Source organism: Podarcis gaigeae, assembly GCF_964106915.1.
Source record: "Podarcis gaigeae genome assembly, chromosome: 2".
In the NCBI taxonomy this organism is placed as follows: domain Eukaryota; kingdom Metazoa; phylum Chordata; class Lepidosauria; order Squamata; family Lacertidae; genus Podarcis; species Podarcis gaigeae.
In genome coordinates, this window is record NC_139679.1 from 2770859 (window position 1) to 2794264 (window position 23406).

The 23406-nt window shown below is 44.8% G+C and overlaps 1 protein-coding gene and 1 long non-coding RNA gene across 6 annotated transcripts in view; one reads left to right on the plus strand and one right to left on the minus strand.

Moving 5' to 3' along the window:
• Positions 1-7387, plus strand: part of LOC310840078 (gametocyte-specific factor 1-like) — a 35974-nt gene extending 28587 nt beyond the window's left edge. For 2 of the 5 annotated variants that reach the window (XM_083729265.1, XM_083729267.1), the window contains exons 5-7: positions 725-811; positions 2092-2134; positions 7172-7387. In XM_083729265.1, the coding sequence (XP_083585391.1) occupies positions 725-811; positions 2092-2134; positions 7172-7232 (191 nt within the window). In that variant the 3' untranslated portion in view covers positions 7233-7387. Of the gene's footprint in view, positions 1-724; positions 812-2091; positions 2352-6625; positions 6681-7171 lie in introns of those variants that run through there. The other 3 variants (XM_083729269.1, XM_083729266.1, XM_083729268.1) reach the window with 3 other exon arrangements.
• A 2917-nt stretch (positions 7388-10304) lies between these two features.
• LOC310840117 lies at positions 10305-23384 on the minus strand. Its single transcript, XR_014561817.1, has 3 exons — positions 23317-23384; positions 11875-11974; positions 10305-10461 (listed from the first exon to the last, which is right to left on the minus strand). It is a non-coding gene; the product is annotated as an uncharacterized lncRNA (long non-coding RNA).
• Between the last annotated feature and the right edge of the window lie 22 nt (positions 23385-23406).

A 23406-nucleotide genomic window follows, 5' to 3' on the forward strand; every position in this document is an offset into this window, starting at 1 on the left:
CTGAATTGAATTTATCACCGTTCCCTAGCCGGAAGGAGGAGCCTTTATGAATGTGGGGAACAGGTAATGCTCCAGCTTAAAATTCTAGTATACAGTGTATACCTTCCACTAAAAATGGTTGGTTATACTTGATAGCCTAAAATAAAACTTCATATATGAAAACTGGGATATTTTGGTGGTGATAGCTATACACACAAACCACTGGTATAGCCATAACTCGCTGTAGCCCTGTTCATGCATTCAAAAGAGACGGTGAGGGTTTACCTTGGGGAGGGGCACCAGGCGTCTTTACCCTAGCCTTGGGCCCTCGGTTATGGGTGCCCAGTGTGCAAGACGTCATGACGTTACATGCGCACGCCCCAGCCTGGGAACCTGACTTCCAGTGGCACTGGAAGTCAGGTTACGAAGCCTCTGAGATGCTGCTTGAGGCCTTGCGTGACCTTGTAAATTGCGTCAGCGGCCCTGAAGTATGGGTGCTAAGCACCCACAACAAAAATTTTGTGGGTGCTCAGGCACCCAGAGCCCCCTATAGTTGGCAACCCTGACCCCAGGTATGCTCACTCCACCCCTGGCCTCCCCATGTTTAAGCAGGAGTGTCTGAAAAGATGCACCTGATGTGAACACACAAACACAATATCAAAGCATGGAGCAGCCATCTCTGAAACTAGAACTAACTTCCAAAACCAAGATGCCTTACTTTTTTCTTTTCTTAATACTTTGATAGTCACTTCAAGCAGAGGTGATCCAAAGAACAGAATCAAAGAGGTGACAGCCTGGCAGTGCCCCCCTCCAGAAGAAGACTGGGAGGCTGGTGAGTTGTTGTTTTTCTTCCACTTGTGCAAAGACACACTTTCCGGGTTGCACCACACCCTGGCTGAATTTCAATGTGTTTGGCTTACTAAAAGAAAGCTGCATTTAGACTATCCCCTCCCTCCACAACCTTCTAACATGCTTAACCTGGAGGCACCAGCTTGGCACTTTTGTAAGGAACTGGGCCTCTTTGGCAGAATTATCATGCATGAAGAAGCCCTGCTGAATCGGACAAAGTGTCTAGCATCCTATTTCAAACAGCGGCCTGCTAGATGCTGCCGGAAATGATGACAATGGCACCTCATCCAGTGTCTGTCCCATGTTCTGCCTCAGAACATGAAAGTTTACCAGAGGAAGAAATTGCAAAGTTCATTGTCCTGGTCAGATTGTTCTGAGTTATTCTAGTGACCTGCTGCTGAGGAGGCAGAATGCATAGCTTCTTGTAACTTTTATTAAAGCATCGGAGCAGTTTATTACATAAGGGCAATACTATAACAAGACAGCCCCTGGTCCATGGGCTTGCAATCAAAATGACACAAGTTATAAGGAAATACATGTGGACTCCAGAGGAAAACAAATAATATAATCTCAGGCTTAAATTTTTACCGTATAGCATAAAGGTAAAGTGACCCCTGACCGTTAGGTCCAGTCACGGACGACTCTGGGGTTGCGGCACTCATCTCACTTTACTGGCCGAGGGAGCCGGCGTACAGCTTCCGGGTCATGTGGCCAGCATGACTAAACCGCTTCTGGTGAACTAGAGCAGCACACGGAAACACATTGTAATTATTAAATGACAAGCTGGAATCAAAATGGTTATTAGAAAGAGGGCCTCAGCAGGGCTGGTCTCCCCAAAGAGCTTAATAGGAGTAGCCCTGTTTCCAATGTCTGCTCTGGTACAGCCTAAGAACTGAACTCTAATTTTGTTTTCTTCTGTCCTCCCCATTACCTTGTTAATCGCAGTATAGTACCTGCAAAAATGTAGCTGATTTATAAATAGAATAATGCTGTAGTAAGGGCAAATGAGGGTGTTAACAACCATTTGCAGTCCCAGAGCAAATCTGTAACTTTTCTTCAAGGAAACAATTCATATAGGTATTCCAAAGAACATCAGGAAAACCCCACTGCTCTGAAGTGTCACTTGATCCAATTTAGACTCTCCTGAAAGCCCATCCAATCTGGAGTCTGAGTACTCCTGTAATATGCGAGTGACTATGGCAAGGGGGATGAAGTGCCCCGTTATCAGAACTCTGCCTAATGATTTTGTTACTCTCTCCTAAGATGCTGCTGAATATCCTGCTCCTCCTTTCGTTTTTGGCACCAGGTAAGACTACATACGTTCCTTTGTAGCCTCATGAAAATCTAATTGTATTCAGAGCCTGGCTAGCAAACACCATGGATACAAATGCCAATGGAGCAAAAATGCCAACAAAGAGGGTATCCCCCTCTAACCTCTGGAGGCACTTCTTAAGACGCATTCGCTTCCAAGAGTAAATAATCACCACTCACATTTGCTATTAATAAAATAGGAATCTACTCAAGTAACTTTGCTGTTGTGCCTATTTCCCTACTTGGCAGCATAGGGAAAGTCAATGTAGTAACCATCGTATGTTCTTAAACAGGCTGTTTTGAGACTACAATTCCTATCATCCCTGACCACTGGTCCTGCTAGCTAGGGATCATGGGAGTTGTAGGCCAAAAACATCTGGAGGGCCAAGGTTGAGGAAGCCTGTTAGACTTCAACTTCTTTTGGTCCCAGCTAACATAACCAAAGGTCAGGGGTGATGTGAGTTCTAGTACTACAACAATTTGGAGGACACCACATTGGCTACATCTGCTTTAACACATAGGTGGGCTGATGTTACTTTTTACACACTGTCAGGCTGTAATACAAACCTAAAAAACATTTATTACTGGAAATTTATCAGTTCAGCTCTCAAATATATTTCATCAGTGGCTTTGCTCTCTGACAGAACTGGCTTTTGTGACTATATTTAACACTTATCTTGTCTCTCCATACACTGAAGAGGACTTGTTATTTTAAGATGAAGAGGACTCGTTCTTTTAAAATAAATGACTAAGGACACTATACACATAAGCCATGGAAAGGTTTAAATGGTTAGCTGGGGAACTTTGACAGTGTTAGTTACTGAACACAGACTCGTAAACAGATGTGCAACTTTAGACACATAAACATAGAATTTGACCTACAGAGAACAGCAACAATCAGTATGTTTTTACCCCTTTCCAGCTCCGCAACTAGAGGTGCTTCCATAGTAATCCCTGTCTATGGAACTGCTGCCTTTTGTTTACTTTTTTGAACAGAGGATCCACTTCACCAATTGTACAGCGGTACATCTAGATGCGAACGGGATCCATTCCAGAGCCCCATTTGCATCTAGAAGCAAACTTAACCCGTGTATGCACGTTTGCACATGTCACATTTTGGTGCTTCTGCACATGCACGTGACATCATTTTGAGCGTCTGCACATGCGCAAGCAGCGAAACCCGGAGGTAACACGCTCTGTTACTTCCGGGTTGCCATGGAGCGCAACTCGAACGCGCTCATCCCGAAGCACATTCAACCCAAGGTATGACAGTAGTTGCATTCCAGTGTTCTTTTGTTGTCCCCTGCATGGTTCCTCCATCTCTCAAACCTGATTTGTGGTCACTTTTTATGGTAGTTGGATTAGCTAGTGTTGCAATGTGGACACGTAAAGTTCTATTAAGGCTTTTCCAGTCCACAGTGCCTTTATCTGAAAGCTGCTGCTTTGTAAGTTCTGGCCATTTCATTGCTTTCTCCTCCCACAGCCTGGAGGATTACAGGTAGAATGCTTCTCAGTACCCCAAATGTCAATTCCTGTTTATGCAGGAGGAGTGTAAGACTTTTTTATGCAAGGGAAATAAATAATGCCCCAACTCTTATCCTGCTCACCCCAAATTCTAACCCCCTGCTTGCAGGAGGTGTCAGAATCTAGGAATTATGTGCCACTAACCCTGGGGGTGATTGCAGAAATAGAACTTTGGATCTATTTTGAGAGACTTGGATTTATGAGAATGCTGAGACTCCTAACCTCTCCCCCTCCCAATGAGCTGGCAAATTTACAGCACCTGCTTATCTAGTTCACACCATTGTCCAAGGTCAGTCTAAAACTCCAGCAGTTAAAGTAACATTGTTCAGCTGTGCCTTCATAAGACTCTCCACTAGGGCTGGGCGATATCTGGTTTTCAACATCACATTATATCACCAGCTAAATATCCCAATATCTCACAATATATATTTGTGGCGACAGGGGGCCTTGCTGTGCCTCCCCGCGGTGGCAGAGGGCCCTGCCGTACCTCCTCACAGCAGCCGAGGGCCTTGCTGAGGCTCCCTGCAGTGGTGGAGGGTCTTAAAATGGAAGGAAGTAGTAGATTCAATAAAAATATTAAATAAACTTCCATATAATAAATTTAATATTTTCAACTAATCTAAAGGCCCCACTGAGTTCAACTAAACTTACCATATTTTTCGCCCTATAGGACGCACTTTTTCCCCTCCAAAAATGAAGGGGAAATGTGTGTGCGTCCTATGGGGTGAATGCAGGCTTTCCCGGGCTTCCTGCAGCTCTGCGCCACCCTCTGGATCCCGGCGCGAAGCCGCGCCGGTCTCCGGAGGGTCGTGCAGAGCTGCCTGCTTCTGAAGCCTGGTGCGTGCCCAAGAGCGCGCCCGGGCTTCGCGCACCTCTCCGCAAGCCTGGGGAGACCGGCGTGGCTCCCTAGGCTTGCGGATAGCAGGCTGTTCTGGGGGCTGGGATTGGGGGAAGCTCGGGGGGAAATATTTTTTCCCTTTATTCCCCCCCCAAAAAAATTAGGTGCGTTCTATGGGGGGGTGCGTCCTGTGGGGCGAAAAATACGGTACTTCTACTTTCCTGGGAGCAAGCCTCATTGAATTCAGTAGGGCTTGCTTGTGAGTAGAAACACATTTGCTTGCACTGCTTACTGAAAAACACCCTCTCCCATCATCTCACATAGCACCCAACCTCGCATTTCAACATAAAGCAGCCTGCTAAATCTTGTCCCCCCCCCCCCCCGCCCAGAAGGGGCCTATCCCACCAATCTCTCCCTTTTTATCAAAGGGAGGGAGGGCAAGCAAGCAGGCAAAAGGACAGTTTCCTTTAAATAATAAAAAAGCCTTCCCTTTTAATATGGAGGAAAGCTATTTAAGGGGAACCAACAACATAAACAGCACCAGAAAACTCTTCCCCCTCTTTTTTTCACTGGTGGGGGTGAGTGTGAGGAAAGAAAGAAGTGCTTTCCTTTTCTTTGTTTAGTTCTGTGGGAGGTCCCTCCTGGATTGTCAGCAGGCTCTGCATAATTAGCTGAGCTCTAAATGGAAAGATACCCTGAAAATGAAAGTGTTCACTGCTTTGTGTGAGGGTTTATCCTCAAACAGAACTTTTGTTCCCTGCATATTGCCTTGTTGAAACACTTATCACAATGTTATTTCAATACCAGTATAGCGATTTATCACACAGCCCTACTCTCCACCCCCTCCTACCATCACCCAACCAGAATTTTTTTCTGGGGGGACGCAGGGGGACGCATACCCCTAAACATTTTAATAATCTTTGTACTTTTGTTCATTTACTGTATTTATTTTCCCCGATTTGAACTATAAAATGGTGATTTTCTTGAGTCAAAATGAGAGTACCCCTAAACATCTTTTTTTAGAAGAAGAATAAAGCACTGGTTACAGCTAAGGAGTGGCTGGCCTGAGACAACGGTGCTGCCAGGCCTCAGAAGGATAAAAAACCCATTTGCCTCAATCTATCAAGCCCCCTTGCTAACTCCTACCTGGCTTCCTGCTTTCGTTTGCTTTTCTGATATTTGGAGTTGGACTCCTTAGCTGTTTCTTGGGGGGGGGGGGATGGTGGTAAAGTATTAAGATTAGGTAAGGCAGATTTATTCTTTTATGATGCCTGCATTATGGGGTGGGTATTTGGCGGGATTTGCCTTGATCTGAATGTAGTGCCTGAGACACTTGGAATACCATGTCATATGGGGATTAACAGAGAATTCTGGTGGTGAAGAATGAATTCTTGGCTCCAACCCTGGAATCTCCTGATAATTGGGGTTTATTGATTGGTCTTCCCCCAAGCCACCCTAAACCCGGGTGGTCATGGCAGCTATGGGGGGGGGGGGAGGAAGTGGTGGTGGAAGAGAACTGATCTGGGAAACCGGGGGGGGGGGGGACTTGTTGCAGCAGGAGGTGGAGACACCCTGGCTTCTTCACCAGCCTGACTCATCTCTGCCTCTTGGCCTCGCTCCTCTCCTGCTTCTGGACTTCTCTCTGCCACAGACTCTCCCTGCTCACTAAAGCCTGCTACCTCTTCAGCCTCCGACACCACCACCTCCCAGTCTTCTTCACCTGACCACTCATTGTCCCACCACCAAAACCCTGGGCTCTGAGCCTTCCTCCCTTAGGGGGTTCCCCAGCTGGTGCCTCACACCATTCCTCTGAGTCCAACCAGTCCATGACAGATCAGGATGGAGTTTACTGTCCCTCCATGGCCATCAAATAGGAAAATCTGATTACCAGGGAGGAAACAATTAGCATTCCCAACAGAGCTGTGTCAACCTTTTTTCTTGCTGCCACTGCAGAAATAGTTGCAGGAGCAGCGGCTGATCTGGTATCCAGACCAAGTGTTAGCCACCCTTGCCTTGAGCTAAGTGCACCTGTTTGGTCAGCTAAATAAAGAAAAGTCCTCTTTGAAAGCTGCAGGATTTGTTTATAATGGGCATGTCCTTTCATTTTCTTTTTCTTTAATATAGCTACTCTGGTGAGAGGAGCTAGAAATTTACATCTTCCTTTTTCCTTTTTTGAACGGTAAGTATTTTTTTAAGTACAGTAGAAAACAAGTAAAACTTTGAGGAACTCATCTTTTGGAGTGTTAAACCTGTTCAGTTTGGCGAGTGAGAACAGTTGATTAGCCCTTGCTGTGCCCGGATGAGAAATCCTTGTATTAATATCTTGCTCTTATGGGACCCTTCTCCCTTCCAACTTCATCAAACTTGGCACAACTGATGCTACATGGATTCGAGAATGCATTAGGGTACTTGTGAGATCCTCTTATCCCATATGTGCCTAATCAACTGCTTTGATCTGCAGTTTTTTGTTTAGATAAGCCTACCCAGCTAGGTGGAATGTTTGCAAGGTGCTTTGATCTGTTTTTAGCTTATCACTGATTTTAATTATTATTTGAATGTTTTAAATAGCTGTTAACTGCTTTTAATGATGTGACTTTATTCTTGTTGTGAACCATTTTGAGGTGCTTACAATTACATTTTATGAAATAATTTTTTTTGCCTTCTCTCCAGAGGCTCTCCTATATTTTATCAGCTCTGGAAATCTACTGCAAAGGTTTGGGGACCATCCTAATCTACTCTGTCAGGATACCAATGGCGAAAAAATAATCAAAATGTCACTGCAAGATCACCACAGGGATTCTCCAGAAGGAGCAGCAGAATACATACCTTTTTAAAACGCAGAAATGCTTTTAAAAATACTTTTCCAATAAAATTTCTATAAATCCAGTTGCCTACAATTTCCCCCTTATTCTCTTCCTCCAAGTGGCTAAGCATGCAAGCATGGTCCTTTTATCCTCGCAATGGCTCCATGATATTTGGAGTGACTGGCCCAAGGCCATCTAGTGAGCTTCATATATGCATGAGATTTGAACTTTTCTCACTGGTCCTAAGTTCAACACTCTAACCCCCAGCGGTCAGCAAACTCTTTCAGCAGAGGGCCGGTCCACTGTCCCTCAGACCGTGGGGGGGCGGACTAAATTGGGGGGGGGGGAATGAACGAATTCCTATGCCCCACAAACAACCCAGAGATGCATTTTAAATAAAAGCACACCTTCTATTCATGTAAAAACACGCTGATTCCCAGACCGTCTGCGGGCTGAATTTACAAGGTGATTGGGCTGGATCTGGCCCCCAGGGCCTTAGTTTGCCTACCCATACTCTTAACCAATATACCACATTATTCTGGGACCCCTGACCATTAGGTCCAGTCGTGACCGACTCTGGGGTTGCCACGCTCATCTTGCTTTACTGGCCGGGGGAGCCGGCGTACAGCTGGTCATGTGGCCAGCATGACTAAGCCGTTTCTGGCGAACCAGAGCACCGCACGGAACCTTCCCGCCGGAGCGGTACCTATTTATCTTCTTGCACTTTGATGTGCTTTCGAACTGCTAGGTTGGCAGGAGCAGGGACCGAGCAACGGGAGCTCACCCCGTCGTGGGGATTCGAACCGTGACCTTCTGTTCACCCACTTTCCAATAGAGGTCTATGTATTTCCCAAAGTGGAATGAATTCTCAAAGTGGTAATCCCCAACAGCAGGAAGCAGTGTGAGAATGACCTAAAACAGGCATGTCCAACAAGTAGGGTATGATCTACGATCCAATATAAAAACTGGCAGTGATATATCACCCAGGGATGGGTGTAGGGTGGGCGGGTGCACACCACCAGCTGCTCCCAATGGGTGCAGGGATGGGTACAGGGTGGGCATGTGGGTGCTGGCTGCTTCCCCCAAAGGGACAGGGATGGGTGGGCAGGCGATGCCGATCCTGCCTCTCCTCAAACCAGCTGGGCTGCAGAGCTCTCTTCGTGTTTGGAGCCACTGTCTTTCTGCTTATTGAGGAGCGTGCTGTGCTCGGGGTGCCTTGGGCCCGCCATCGACCAAGATCAACCCCCTGATCGACTGATCAATCAGGATCCACAGGTTGGACATGTCTTACCTAAAAGATTTGCAAGAATTGCTTGAGGCAGGCTAGAGAACTCCTGCCTCTTTCATTAAGTGCAATCAAGAGTACGCCAAGACACATTTTAGAGATCTGTGATAGTTTGCAGTGACCTAGTACCTTTAAATACTTGGTATCTAGAAAGAGTCAGACTGTCATGACAAGCTGGGTATGGACCAAAGGAAAGACATACATGGGGCAAGCAGCCCTGGAATATACAATGGATCAGATTCAGCTAAGTAGTTGCACTAGCAGGAACCAGCACCGAACCTGCTAGCTTAATGAGACTTGCTTTCCAAATCACTTCTGGGGGTGCGGATAAGGGGAAAGTCAGGCAAGCAAAAATGCTTGTGCTAATGGAAAATTTGTGTTAGTGCAACACTGAATTCCTCCCAATATGTTTCTGTTAATCCAGCCATGATGGGTGATTGCAGAGGAAAAGCTTGGGTCTGTATAACTAACCTTTTTCATAACACAGAAACACTGAGGTGCTAACCACAAGAGGATAAGGAAGACATCTGTCTGGATAATTTAGCTGATGATGAAGGTGTAATGAAGTTGGGAGGTGGTATCTGATTGAGACAAGTGGAACTTGTAAGGGCACCAATTTGTGCTGTCCCTTAGAAAAACAGAGGAAACAAGTGTATGAAATTTCTTCACCCTGAAAACCTAAATAGCACACACAATGCTCATCCCCAATCTCCATCCCAATCTAATGTAAGAGAAAGGACCACTGGATCCTGGTAGTGATGAAGTGCTTTGCAACTGAAGCTGTGTCCACACTGAGACAGTGTGTGCATGGGTCAGTTTCAGTGTGCATGCTTGTGCACCTTCACACTGTGAAGTGCCTTCAACTGTGAGTTGAGTGCCTTCAACTGCGCGCCGCCAAAATATGTTTCCCAATATCCCACCGCAGTGCATTATGGGATGCATTTGTTCTTCACCCCTCAATGAATGGTGTTATAGAAATAGGGGGGATCCACCTAAACACTAAGACCGAATAAATACTAGGATTTTGTTGATTGTGATATGGATTAAAGTACAAAACTGTGTCAGACAGGGAATTCAGGATATTCCTGGGCTGCTGTATGCAAACCAGCCTGGCTGGTTAGGGGAAGAGCAGACCTGTTAGCATTACAAAAAGGTGTTTATGGGCCATAGAAGGATTCTTTGGCCTAGGGAGTCAGATGTCACAAAGGTTGCTGGGGTAACAATGTTTGAGGGACAGGAAAAGGGACATTTGAAACAAGGGTTTCTGGACAGAAGAAGGAGGAAGTAAGGGGGAGATCCATTTTGGAGGAAAGTTCCCTGCGCTTCTGTGAGCCATGCTGTAAGATCTGGACTCCATCCATGCAGACTGTAAATAGGTGACTAAACCCTATTTCTTAAAGCATGACAGTCTCAGACATGTCTTCTGTTCTCCAAAGGACACAAACTCTGTGTGTGTACCTGTGGCCTCATGAAATCTGGCCACTGCTTGGGGGAGAAAGGGGCAGGCTTTTGTAAGAGTACTTTCCTGCTCAACATACGTTGAAACCCAAAAGTCCATTATGTGCATAGGCATTTGTTTACCTGTTCATATACCAGATTTGCACAGTAAAAAACCTTTAAAGCTATGTATACCTCCAAACCAGGAAACCTGAGGTCCATTGTGGGCGTGTATTTGGGCCTTAAGGCAGTTAAAAACCTGCTGCTTCCATTCCTGCCTGCTGCACTTGCAAGGGCAAATTTTAATTTTCAATACAACTGTTTTGTGAAAAAGAAGTTCTGCACAAAACAGCTGCTTTACAAATAAAAATAGTAAGAATGAATCTTCAGCAACAGCAGGTGAGAAAAGGGCAGGCTGCATCCTTTCTTTTGGGCTGATGCAAACAAAACAGAAGTAGGGGATATGACACTCAGAAGGCACCCAGAAAAATGTCACCACATGGGGGGGGGGAGAGTCGCCCACACAATTTGCTTCAGTGCATCCACAGTCATGCAACATGCAATTTTATATTGGGTTTTCTTCCCTTACATGATTATTTGTGGATCAGAAAAACCTGAATTTAATGAGGGAAGTGCAGACTGTCAATTGGATGAGGGTGTCATATGGGTGCTGCAAAAAGACTAGCAGCTTCAAATCCACATTAAACTGCATTGAGGACGAGTGCTTAGAATTATTTAGCTTTTAACTCATTCGAAGTATTCGTGTTGAAATGAAGATGTTTAAGAGAGATTGTATGTACTGTATTCAGTAGGACTTCAGACTTCAGATATGTTCACATTACTGTACCACCTACTCTGCGCCCAGTGCTAGTTTTGGAAGCTGCATTCAAACAACTTTAGCCGTTATCAATATTGATCCTATAGTTTGACCAATACTGCCATTTCTCAAACCAGCCTCAATTTAACATTAAACTGCATTCACTTCACAAATGTTTGAGACAGTTGCAGCACATGCCCAGGTGAACTCACATGTGCAGGTAACAATAGAAGTTGGGGTGGTTGCAGGGGGAAGGATCAAAAAGGTCATTTGTGTTAGATGAAGACATTTCCCACCATGCAAAGACAGCATGAAATGCACTATGTGACTTTGATGCATCTAAGCCGCTAACATGAACATACTCTTTTTTAGACTCAAAAGCACAACAAAAATCCCAGCAGCTTGTTCCATGTTGCCTTTTGAGCTGCAAGTCCCAAGTACTTCCCATCCAAAATTGTGTTAGGTCTTGCATCCAGTTCTTGGCTATCTGAGAATTTAGAAACTGGGTGAGAATCTGCCAAACCTCTAGACAACACTCCCACCATGTGGCCAGAGGAAACTGTTTGTCATTGATTAATCAAATGTGAGTGGTCAATCTAATTCAACAACTCTCTAAAGCAAAAGACTTTTGTTTAAATGTAATTCTTCTTACAAAGTCCTCCTGTCTATGAGGCATTTGCATTTTTAAATTGCACCACCAGCAGGCTCTCTGCAAGAGAGAGTGAGCATTCTTAAAACCAGTGAAGTGGAAAAGAGGAAAATTACTGAATGCAGACAGCAACCCCCCTGTAATTTTACTTTGACATACGCCTGTCAAGGTTCTTTCCCCATTTCAGATTTTATTGAATTGCAACACAAGCCTGAGAGAAAGTGCACCACGGCAAGAGAGCAATTCACTCTCCACGGCCGCCGATCTTTTCATTTGCTCAGGGGATTTATCTGTAACCTTGAGAAGGTCAAAACAACAGCTCCAGAACAGCAAAAGCATTTTCACTTTTTGTAGGGCTGCTGAACTATCTCATTTTCTTACCTACCCTCCTTTGCCCAATGACCAAATCTCATGGCTGTACTTCTGCTCAGATTAAACATCTCTCACATGCTCCTTCATTGGTAACAGCACCTTAAGAAACCTGAAATATAGAAAGGAACTCAACACCACCCTAAGGCAATTTCTCTCTCCAGACAACCATTTCAGCTTACCAGATGGAAACATCCTTCCCTTGCCTGCTGTTCTGGGGACTCTCCTGACCCCCTCAGAGCCACTTTCAGGAGGCGTGGAGGGAAGCCTCAATGTGCCAGCAAAAGCCCTTGCACAGGGCTTCTACTAACAGGACTCATTAGTTGAACTCCACTCATAATGTTTATAGGGGTGGCTATTGTACCGCTTGTATTGTATTGTATTGGGAGAAAAGCAATGACAAACCTAGACAGCATCTTAAAAAGTAGAGACATCACCTTGCCAACAAAGGTCCGCATACTAAAAGCTCTGGTTTTCCCAGTAGTGGTGTGTGGAAGTGAGAGCTGGACCATAAAGAAGGCTGATCGCCAAAGAATTGATGCTTTTGAATTATGGTGCTGGAGGAGACTCTTGAAAGTCCCATGGACTGCAAGAAGCTCAAACCTATCAACTCTTAAGGAAATCAGCCCTGAGAGCTCAAAGGAAGGACAGATCCTGAAGCTGAGGCTCCAAGACTGGCCACCTCATGAGAAGAGAAGACTCCCTGGAAAAGACCCTGATGTTGGGAAAGATGGAGGGCACAAGGAGAAGGGGACGACAGAGGACGAGATGTTTGGGCAGTGTTCTCGAAGCTACCAGCATGAGTTTGACCAAACTGCGGAAGGCAGTGGAAGACAGAAGTGCCTGGCGTGCTCTGGCCCATGGGGTCACGAAGAGTCGGACACGACTAAATGACTAAACAACAAATTGTACCGCTTGTGTGGTTGTAAACAACCAGCAAGGGTAGCCAGATGTAAGAGAGGAGGCTCTTACACCTTTGCTATAGTTGTGTCAAAGGGGATTTCAGCAGGTGCTACTTCTGTCATACAAATTATAAAAAGTGTAAGAGTCTTCCTCTTTTGCAGCTGGGTAGTCTATTGCCTTTTCAGCAAAATTATTTCCCCAATCATTTTTGCCTAAAGAAGGCAAGCTTCAACTTCCAGCAAAGCCACTGTATAATAGTGCCACTGTATTCTGCTCTGGTCAGACCTCACCTGGAGTACTGTGTCCAGTTCTGGGCACCACAGTTCAAGAAGGACACTGACAAACTGGAACGTGTCCAGAGGAGGGCAACCAAAATGGTCAAAGGCCTGGAAACGATGCCTTATGAGGAACGGCTAAGGGAGCTGGGCATGTTTAGCCTGGAGAAGAGGAGGTTAAGGGGTGATATGATAGCCATGTTCAAATATATAAAAGGATGTCACATAGAGGAGGGAGAAAGGTTGTTTTCTGCTGCTCCAGAGAAGCGGACACAGAGCAATGGATCCAAACTGCAAGAAAGAAGATTCCACCTAAACATTAGGAAGAACTTCCTGACAGTAAGAGCTGTTTGACAGTGGAATTTGCTGCCAAGGAGTGTGGTGGAGTCTCCTTCTTTGGAGGTCTTTAAGCAGAGGCTTGACAACCATATGTCAGGAGTGCTCTGATGGTGTTTCCTGCTTGGCAGGGGGTTGGACTCCATGGCCCTTGTGGTCTCTTCCAACTCTATGATTCTATATGATTCTATGAAAGCCATGAATTCATTAAGTAGCCTTTAGTAGCCACCATTTTGCATCTTTGCTATCAGATGTGAGCACTGGATAGAATAGCAGTTTCTCATATAATTAAGAGTTGTTATCCAGGTATTTGTGCTGTGCATTTAAGTTTTTTTGTGCAGCAGGGCACAAGGAATTTCACCACTTGTGCAGCATAAACTGGAGACTTCCTAGCCAGGGAAGCCAGCATTTTTGGACCCGTGAGCATTTGCAAACTGAAGATACTGGCATGGACATCACACACACAATTACATATTGCACCTCTGTATTATTGGCTAAAATGATTCTTTCAAGCTTGATTTTAGGAGACCCTGTGGGTGCAAATAAAGGCCTCTGTATGCCCCCAGGCACCATGTTGGCAGCCCTTGTTTTACCCAGAACAGATGGTTGTCTTGTCTCCCTAGTCCCTACCATCACATAATTTAAAGGCATAAAATGTATTTCCGGACACAGGCTAGAAACCTGACATAGGGTTGCTGTGGGGACAACATGGATCTTTAACACATTAAATACTATTTCAGCTGAAAATAAATAGAAAACCCTCCATGGTCTTTACAATAGACATTAGTCAGTAACATTTAGCCTTAACCTAATCCTTATTTTACATACAGTGAAACTTGGCCAGGGCCAATGCTCTTTTCCTTAGGAAACCCAGGACTAAATGTTTTCACCTAGTTTTGTTTTTCACATTCTTTAGACTTTGCTATATCTATTATTTAAGGAGATGGCGACAAATCCTAAGGTGAGAAAACATGGATATAATTAGGTAAGCATGATCCAGGCTTCAATTATTAGGCATATCTCTTCGTGACGGTTGAAAGAGCTGGGTATGTTTAGCCTGGGAAAGAAGAGACTGAGAGGAGATATGACAGCCATCTTCAAATATCTTAAGGGCTGTCACATGGAGGAGGGAGCATGCTTGTTTTCTCCTGCTCTTGACGGCAGGATCCGAACCCATGGATTCAAGTTACAGGAAAGGAGATTCTGACTAAACATCACAAGGTACTTTGCGATGGTGAGAGCTGTGAAATGACAGTAAAACAGACTCCCTAGGAAGCTGGTGGACTCTCCTTCCTTGGGGGTTTTCAATCAGAGTTGGATGGCCATCTGTCACAGATGCTTTAGCAGAGATTCCTGCATTGCAGGGGGTTGGACTAGATCCCTTTCCAACTCTCAGATTCTGTTATTCTAACTTTGGACAAAACTAATAAAAGCTCAACAACTTTTCTGTCTGTAGTTTCACTGTTTGAAGCTTGGCAACCCTATCTTACTCAATCACTCACCTCCGCCTTCACTGCTCACCTGAACCTGCCCCCCCCCCAGCTGTGTAAAATCCGCCAAAAATGAGTATTTTACCTGGAGAATTGTTGGATCTGGAAGGGTTTGATAATAGATTTGGTTGGCACGCCTATATATGGTATGAAAAGAAGAAAATTCATAAAGGGTTTGAAAACCACATCTTCCGAAGGTCGTTAATAAATGTATGGGACAGGTATAAAAATTTGTTGGAATTTAAACTCCCCCACTGGATTTCACCCTTAGAAGTGATGAGCGTAAAAAAGATCAATATGAGGGGGAGGTGGATAACATATGGAGAATTGACAGTTAAAGAAGGAGGGAAATGGAAAATGAAACCCTATGAAGAAGTAAAAGAATTTGTCTATGATTGGTTGCATTACTATCAGGTCTGTGAAATGTTTAAAAAAGACTGTAAAATGTATGGATACAGAGAAAAAGAATCAAAATTTCAACTAGAGATATTGAATAATGAGTATAAAAATTTGTATAAAATGTTGCTGGAGTGGTATACAAAAGATGAAGAGGTTAAATCGGTAATGATACATTGGGCCAGAGATTTTGGTTATAATATACAATATGATGAATGGTCAAAATTATGGAATGAAAGACTAAAATTTACGGCATGTACTGCGTTAAAGGAAAATGTGATGAAAATGGTATATACCGTATTTTTCGCCCTATAGGACGCACTTTTTCCCCATCAAAAATGAAGGGGAAATGTGTGTGCGTCCTATGGGGCGAATGCAGGCTTTCGCTGAAGCCTGGAGAGCGAGAGGCGTTGGTGCGAACCGACCCCTCTCGCTCTCCAGGCTTCAGGAAGCTATCCGCAAACCTTGCGCGCCCGGGGGGAGTTCCAGCGGGCTCGCAAGGCTTGCGGGCGGCAGCTTGCAACCCGAAGCACGGGGCGCCCTCCAGAGGACGCCTTGCGCAACCGCCTGCTTCCCCCACCCCCAGCTCCCAGCGACGCAAGCAAGCTCCAGGAGCGATGGCGAGGTTGCAAAACCTCGCCATCGCTCCCGGACCCATTCTGGGGGCTGGGGATGGAGGAAGCTCAGGCTTCCCCCACCCCCTGCCCCACAAGCAAGCTCCGGGAGCGATGGCGAGGTTGCGCAACCTTGCCTTCGCTCCTGGACCCCCAGCCCCAAGGCTAAAAACGAAGCCAGGACAGCGAGCGGGATCCATCCTGCTCGCTGTTATGGCTTCTTTGCTCTTTGGGGCTCGGGGGGGATAATTTTTTTTCTTTATTCCCCCCCCCAAAAAATAAGTGCGTCCTATGGGCCGGTGCGTCCTATAGGGCGAAAAATACGGTAGATGGTATATAACGCCAGTAAAACTAGCTAAAATGTACAAAACATGTAATAAGTGTTGGAAATGTAAAGAAAAAGAAGGGACATTCTATCATATGTGGTGGGAGTGTAAAAAGGTGAGAGGCTTCTGGGAAATGATATATAATGAATTGAAAAAGATGTTGAAATATAAGTTTATTAAGAAACCGGAGGCCTTCTTATTGGGATTGGTAGGAAATGAGATAAGTAAGAAAGACTGAAAACTTTTTCAATACGCAGTTACAGCAGCGAGAATACTTCTGGCCCAAAAATGGAAACAGGAAGAATTACCGACGGTGGAAGAATGGAGACTGAAATTGACTGATTATGAAGAATTGGACAAACTAACAGGGAAGATTCGGTATCAACGAGACCAAAAGTTCATCGAGGACTGGGGAAGATTTACAGATTATCTGAAAGGCATATGTGATGAACAGATAACGTTTGTTGGTTTTCAAGAGACTCTGTGAAAAACAGAGGAATATTGTTAAAAAGAAAATAAGAGGAGGGAAGGAGATATCTAAAGGAAATACTAAGTTAAGAAATGCGTTAATAATATTGATGCAAACGAAAGATCGGCAGAGGAGCTGAGGGAAGTCAAAAAAAGTGATGAATGTGTGATAAAATGTGAATTGATTGTATAAAAAATTGTGTGTTTTTTCTTTTGTGGAAAATGAATAAAAATATTATTTTTTTAAAAAATAGTATTTTACCAAATCATCTAATGTTGGCACTATGGTTACTACTCTTTCCTCTAGAAAGGTTGTTCAACAGCAGCAAAGCAGGCAAAAATTCAAGAGCAGCTGTTTTGCCAATACTGAGATGAAGGGACCTGTAAAACATTCACCCATTGAATGTCTTTTGTGCAATGAAGCTGTCAAACACACAATACTCCACTACTACAATAATAATAATAATCGTGGGGCCTGACAGCTAGAATTCTGAATAGAATGTATGGTTACATCATTGTAGCTAGTTTCTACTGATGGAGACTAGCCTAAAAAGGAGCAGGAAATAAGCCACTTATTTTAATGGAGGCAAAGACTTGTGAACTGTGTCTGAGCTTGTTTCACCTTCAACTGGCAGGTTTTCAAAGGACCAAACAGAACAGTTTACACACCAACAGCCCCTCCTCACAATAAATGAAAGTAATGAATGAAGGCTGAGTTAGAGCTATTCTCTTGAAAAGCTCTATCAAGTCTTTGATTGAAAATTCTATCTATTTGAGATGTGAGTTAATGATATTTACGGGCCATTGAGTAACACTGCAAGCAATTTTACTGTGATTATTACAGCTTTAAAATGGATCGGGCATTTTGACGTGTCTGAAACAAATGGGAGGCAGGGATACTCTTATACAAAGCAATCAGAGAATGGGCATGCAGTAAACTAAAAAGACAGCTTCACACACACAGAAGTTTAAAGAAAAAAAGGTGCAGGTGAGAGGATAGATGCAGCTGTTCCAAGAAGAGAACTGTACAAAAGAACTCTTCTATATATGTGTGGCTGTCTTACATTTTACTTATGTCCAAGGCTTTTCTCCACTTACAGAACAATTATATGCCCGTTTCCCCAGAATTCTATGTCTTCAATGCAATTTATTCCTGATAAACATGTGTAAGGCTGTTCCAACAAACCCTTGACACCCTTGTCCGTATCTTCAGAAAAATGTCTTTATCCCTCACATGACACATTCAGATCACCCCACTTGGACTCCTAGGAGTGACCTTACCTCCTTTTCAGTCTCCATTATGCTCCATTTTTAAAACCTTTTGCCTGTATTCCCAGACTGACCCAACTTCTGACCGGTACTTCTGTTTTCTGGATCCCTTGACCATGTTCCTAAAATGCTCCTCTTCACCCACACCCTTGGTCATACCCCTGCTATGCAGTCTCGAGTGCAAATGAAGGCCAGCCAGGCACATTTTGCACCCAAGGCTGGTCAAGTTATACCCGAGACAAATCATAGGTTGCCTCCCTAACCAAAATATTAGAAAAATGCTAATCTGGTGGTCTCCTTTCTTTCCCCACCCCTAGGCTAACTTTGTATCATTTAAGTATTTTAAATTTGTAAAATTGCCTCAGCAGAAAGGATTTAAGCCCAACAGCTAACTGAACAACTAGCCCTATGCCTGCTATCCTTTCACGGTGCCCAAAATGAGACACAGCCCCAGGGCCGAATTTATGTATAGGCTAAGTAGGCTGAAGCCTAGGGCCTCTAGATCAAGGGGGCCTTGCCAGCCTGCCCACTCCCCAACACCGCAGACAGTCTTCCCTCTCCCAAAATTGTAAACCAAAGACTTCATGCGAGGGCAGGGGAACTCGGGCCTCTAAATCTAGGGGGCTTCGCCAGCCTGCCCGCTCCCCAGCACTGCAGTCTCCCCTCTCCCAAAATTTCTCCCCCATTTCAATGACATTTTGCTTCAAAAGGAAAGGCGGACTCGAACATCGTCTTCCTCCATAATCCTGTAAGGGAGAGGTCACATACTCAACTTGGATACCACCCTCCCCCATGATCCTTGGAATATACAGTCAAGTACACAGCCCCCCTCCCTTGAGGGAAACAATGAACATCCATTGATGGCGGGTACTTAAGGTGTTGGGAACTTGATCTGATACCCAGGGCAAGTTGATAAACTTGGGTAACCTCACGACTCCTCTCCCTCCTTGTGACATAATGATGATGTATCAATGATGTTTCCGCCTATGTTCTTACTCTGTGTGGAGACCTGTTATGCAACAATAAAGACTGTGGTCTACTGACCGTTTTTTTGCTCCTGTATTTGGTTGGAACTTCCTTCTTCTGCTAACCGCAGAAATCTGACGAGTATCCTCACACCATCTCAGAATCCAGAACCAGCAGGCCCAGAGAGTCAACAACCAGCTGTACAGCCTTCCTCAGCTCAAGGGTCAGGTCAGTAGTGGTACGTGCTACACTTTAATCAGTGGGAGTGTGTGAGTGGGAGGCCGCATGAAGCAGATAAGACTACGCAAGCAAGCTGTCCCAAGTCTCTTCCATTCCTTCCCTCCTTCTTGGCTTGAACAGAGCAAGGCAAGCACATGTGACTGGCACTGGCCTCACCCCTCCCAGGCAGAGAAGTCTATCTTTCACACTTCACAGAGCCCTGTTGGTGCCTGCAGCATGCACTGCAGATTGCCCACTGGCAGAAAGAAGCCTTGGGGATCAGGGAAGGCAGCAGTGGGAAGGGATCCTTGGAGGGATCCAGAACTACCTATAGACGGCAGGAGGCCAGGCTGCAGGTTGGTAACTGGACCTCATCCTGAGGGCGGACAGAAGTATAGGGATCAGTTCAGAGTCAGAGGAACTGCGTTTTGTCTTATTTTATTTGTGCCCAGTGGTGTTTTCCTTTTCTGTGTTTAATTTAAAGTGCCTTTTGTGTTTAAAATCCTGTTACTTGTAGACAGTCAAGAAAATATTTGTTCTTTGTTTAGTGCTGTGCCTACAGTCTCATCCGCTCTGCCCTCTACCAGTGCCTTAAGAAGGGTTCTGGGAGGGGCAAAGCCCAAAAATGTGCAAGTGCCAAGCCTCCAGGAGAAACACAAAATTAGGGGTTTTCATCTCCAAACCCCAGGAGTCAGCCAGAGGGGTCTCACTGCCCCTCAAGAAAGGCATAGGGAAGTCAGTGAGTGGTGGCAGCTACTGAAGAGTGACAGAAGACAGAGTATACCCAGTTGAAGATTAATTTTTATTCTTATTTTTAGATTCTAATCTAAGCATGAGTTAAAGGTTTAAAAGTGGCGCTAGCAAGCGCAAGAGACAGAGACTCGGAAATGCTATGATAATGAAGTTAAGACCAATCACTGCTTTTGTGCATCAACCACTCAAGAGTCAGCAGTGAAGCTATTCAGTCTGAACCAGCTACAAGCATTCAACCAGACAAAAACCTCCCTGAAAGAGAAACAGTGAAGCAGGAAGTGGAACAGCAAGCTCATGGGTAGGCAAACTAAGGCCCGGGGGCCGCATCCAGCCCAATCGCCTTCTAAATCCAGCCCACGGACAGTCCTGGAATCAGCATGTTTTTACATGAGTAGAATGTGTCCTTTTATTTAAAATGCATCTCTGGGTTGTTTGTGGGGCATAGAAATTTGTTCATTCCCCCCCCCCCAAAATATAGTCTGGCCCCCCACAATGTCTGAGGGACAGTGGACTGGCCCCCTGCTGAAAATGTTTGCTGACCCCCTGAGCAAGCTAATTATGGGGAAGCACCCATGATACTAGCTCAAACTGAAAAAATAGAACTAATTCAAGAGTCACTTACTGGGCAGGGAGAGGCTAAAGAGCAACAAGAAAAGAATGCGTATAGTCAGATTTTGCAGTTCACACCTGATATGATAGCAGGCCAAGTCCAAGGTGTTCCGGATGCAGATAAAGATGATGCCAAACATATATCTACTGTACCAGATGTTGGTTTGTGGTCAGAATTATCACATGAGGAAGTATCCTACTGGGTAGAGAGGGGTTCCTCTCAAGTTCTGCATCATTGTGGACCATTTTTAAATTCCAAACAAGTGTACAAAAAGTAGTCCAGGTTTTGCACAAAAGCTATTTTTTATTCAACAAAAGCAAATGGGGAAACATATAGCCGAGAGTGGCTTGCATATTCTCCCTCAAAAGGGCAGATTTTTTTGCTTTGTTTGTAAACACTTTCCAGACCTTGCATCTTCTTCCACAGCTTTAGCTAACGAAGGGTTTGATGACTGGCACAACCGTCATCTTATCCAAAGTCATGAAAACTCAGAAAAGCATAGGAATGCCATGTTGGCCTACATGACAAGGAAGGAAAATGTTTACTTCCAAGCTAGAGGCACAAATAAAAACAGAACAGCAGTACTGGTGGCATGTCATGGAGAAAATTCTTACTGTAATAATGCACTCTTGTAGAACGAGGCTTACCATTCAGGGGAGATGATGAACACTTTGGATCGCCAAAGAACAGCAATTATCTTGGCCTTTTAGAACTAGTGGCAAAATTTGATCCATTTTTACATGCTCATATCAATCGGTATGGACATTCTGGATCAGGCATTCCCTCTTATTTGTCAAAAACTGTATGTGAGGAAATTGTTCAGCTCATGGCAAAAAAAGTTAAGGATGCAATTCTGGCTGATGTGAGAAAGGCTGGATATTTCAGCTTTTCAGTAGATTCCACATTTCACATACTGATCAGCTGACTTTAATTATCAGATATGTATCACCTGAAGAAGGTTTGCCAACTGAGAGATTTTTAACTTTCCTTGAGCTAAAAGACGACTCAGGAGAAAGCATGGCTGGGCCAAAACAAACAAGATGAATTTTAACAGGGAGAGTATTGCACTTGGGCAAAAAAAATGAGAGGCACAAATACAAGATGGGTGACACCTGGCTTGAGAGCAGTACATGTGAAAAGGATCTAGGTGTCTTGGTTGACCACAAACTTGACATGAGCCAACAGTGTGACGCGGCAGCTAAAAAAGCCAATGCAATTCTGGGCTGCATCAATAGGAGTATAGCATCTAGATCAAGGGAAGTAATAGTGCCACTGTATTCTGCTCTGGTCAGACCTCACCTGGAGTACTGTGTCCAGTTCTGGGCACCACAGTTCAAGAAGGACACTGACAAACTGGAATGTGTCCAGAGGAGGGCAACCAAAATGGTCAAAGGCCTGGAAACGATGCCTTATGAGGAACGGCTAAGGGAGCTGGGCATGTTTAGCTTGGAGAAGAGGAGGTTAAGGGGTGATATGATAGCCAGGTTCAAATATATAAAAGGATGTCACATAGAGGAGGGAGAAAGGTTGTTTTCTGCTGCTCCAGAGAAGCGGACACGGAGCAATGGTTCCAAACTACAAGAAAGAAGATTCCACCTAAACATTAGGAAGAACTTCCTGACAGTAAGAGCTGTTTGACAGTGGAATTTGCTGCCAAGGAGTGTGGTGGAGTCTCCTTCTTTGGAGGTCTTTAAGCAGAGGCTTGACAACCATATGTCAGGAATGCTCTGATGGTGTTTCCTGCTTGGCAGGGGGTTGGACTCGATGGCCCTTGTGGTCTCTTCCAACTCTATGATTCTATGAACTGTTGATGGAAGCATACCCAGAAGATATTGACCTGAAACTTAGCGATGAACTTTTGCACTTTCACCTCTATGTGACACAAAGCCATAGGCTTACAGCAGAGCACTCTCTGTCTCATACAGACCTTTATCAAATTATACACAAAGAAAAAACTCAGATGGCCTTTCCTAATGTGGAAGCAATCTTGCGGCTATTTCTTAGCCTTATGGTCACTAACTCAGGAGAGAGGAGTTTTTCAAGACTCAAAAGAATTAAAAATGAATTAAGGGCCACAATGTCTCACTGAGCATTCCGTACATTGCAAAAAACATTTTAGCCTTACTGTATTTGATGGTTGTAGTTTACTTCCATTTTAAAACTGACTTTTTAATGACAGCATAAAGTAGATTCTAAAAGTACCACACTGTCAGGTAATCGTGATCATATTATTTACACTTCCCAGGCAATATAATTTGTAAACTCAAGGTTTTTTTTGAAGGACATTACAACTTCGTTTTCCTAAAAGTGTATGCTTATTCCACAGCAGGTTTACAAAGTTCAGTAATTGCAAAAGTTTTTCAGTGTTAATTCTATGCATTCTTGAAAATCCCCATGGTATTTAAGTTAAGAATAAGATCTTATGTCCTTTAGAGGAGAAATTGAGAATTTCAGAATTTGAAATACCCATCTTCATCCTTCTCTTCACTCAGTTTTGTTTATAACACTTCCACGTTCCTCTAGTCGTGAGGGTGGGGGGTGGGGGATGGGGGAGGGCCGCTCTCCATCTAAATCCGGCCCTGCACAGCCCCCCCCCCCGCCCAGGGCTGCCCTCAGGCGATGGTGGGATCCGCCCAAGCAGCAGATCCCGAGGGAGATTTGTATCCTCCGGCGCCGGCTGCGCTCTGCCTATGGGACTGGGACCCCCCCCCCCCGCTTCACGCCCCCCTCAGAGCATCCACGCCTTTGATGTCCCTCCAGCGAGTTAGGCAAGGAAGACCCCCCACGAGGGAGCGGCACTTGGATGGCCCGCGAAGGGCCGCTTCTCACCTAACACCCCTTCTGGGCATCGGCGGGAGCAGCCGGCTCGAAGGCTCCCTTCGCCTCCGCCGCCCCCTCCCGCCGGGGCTGCGCGCAGGC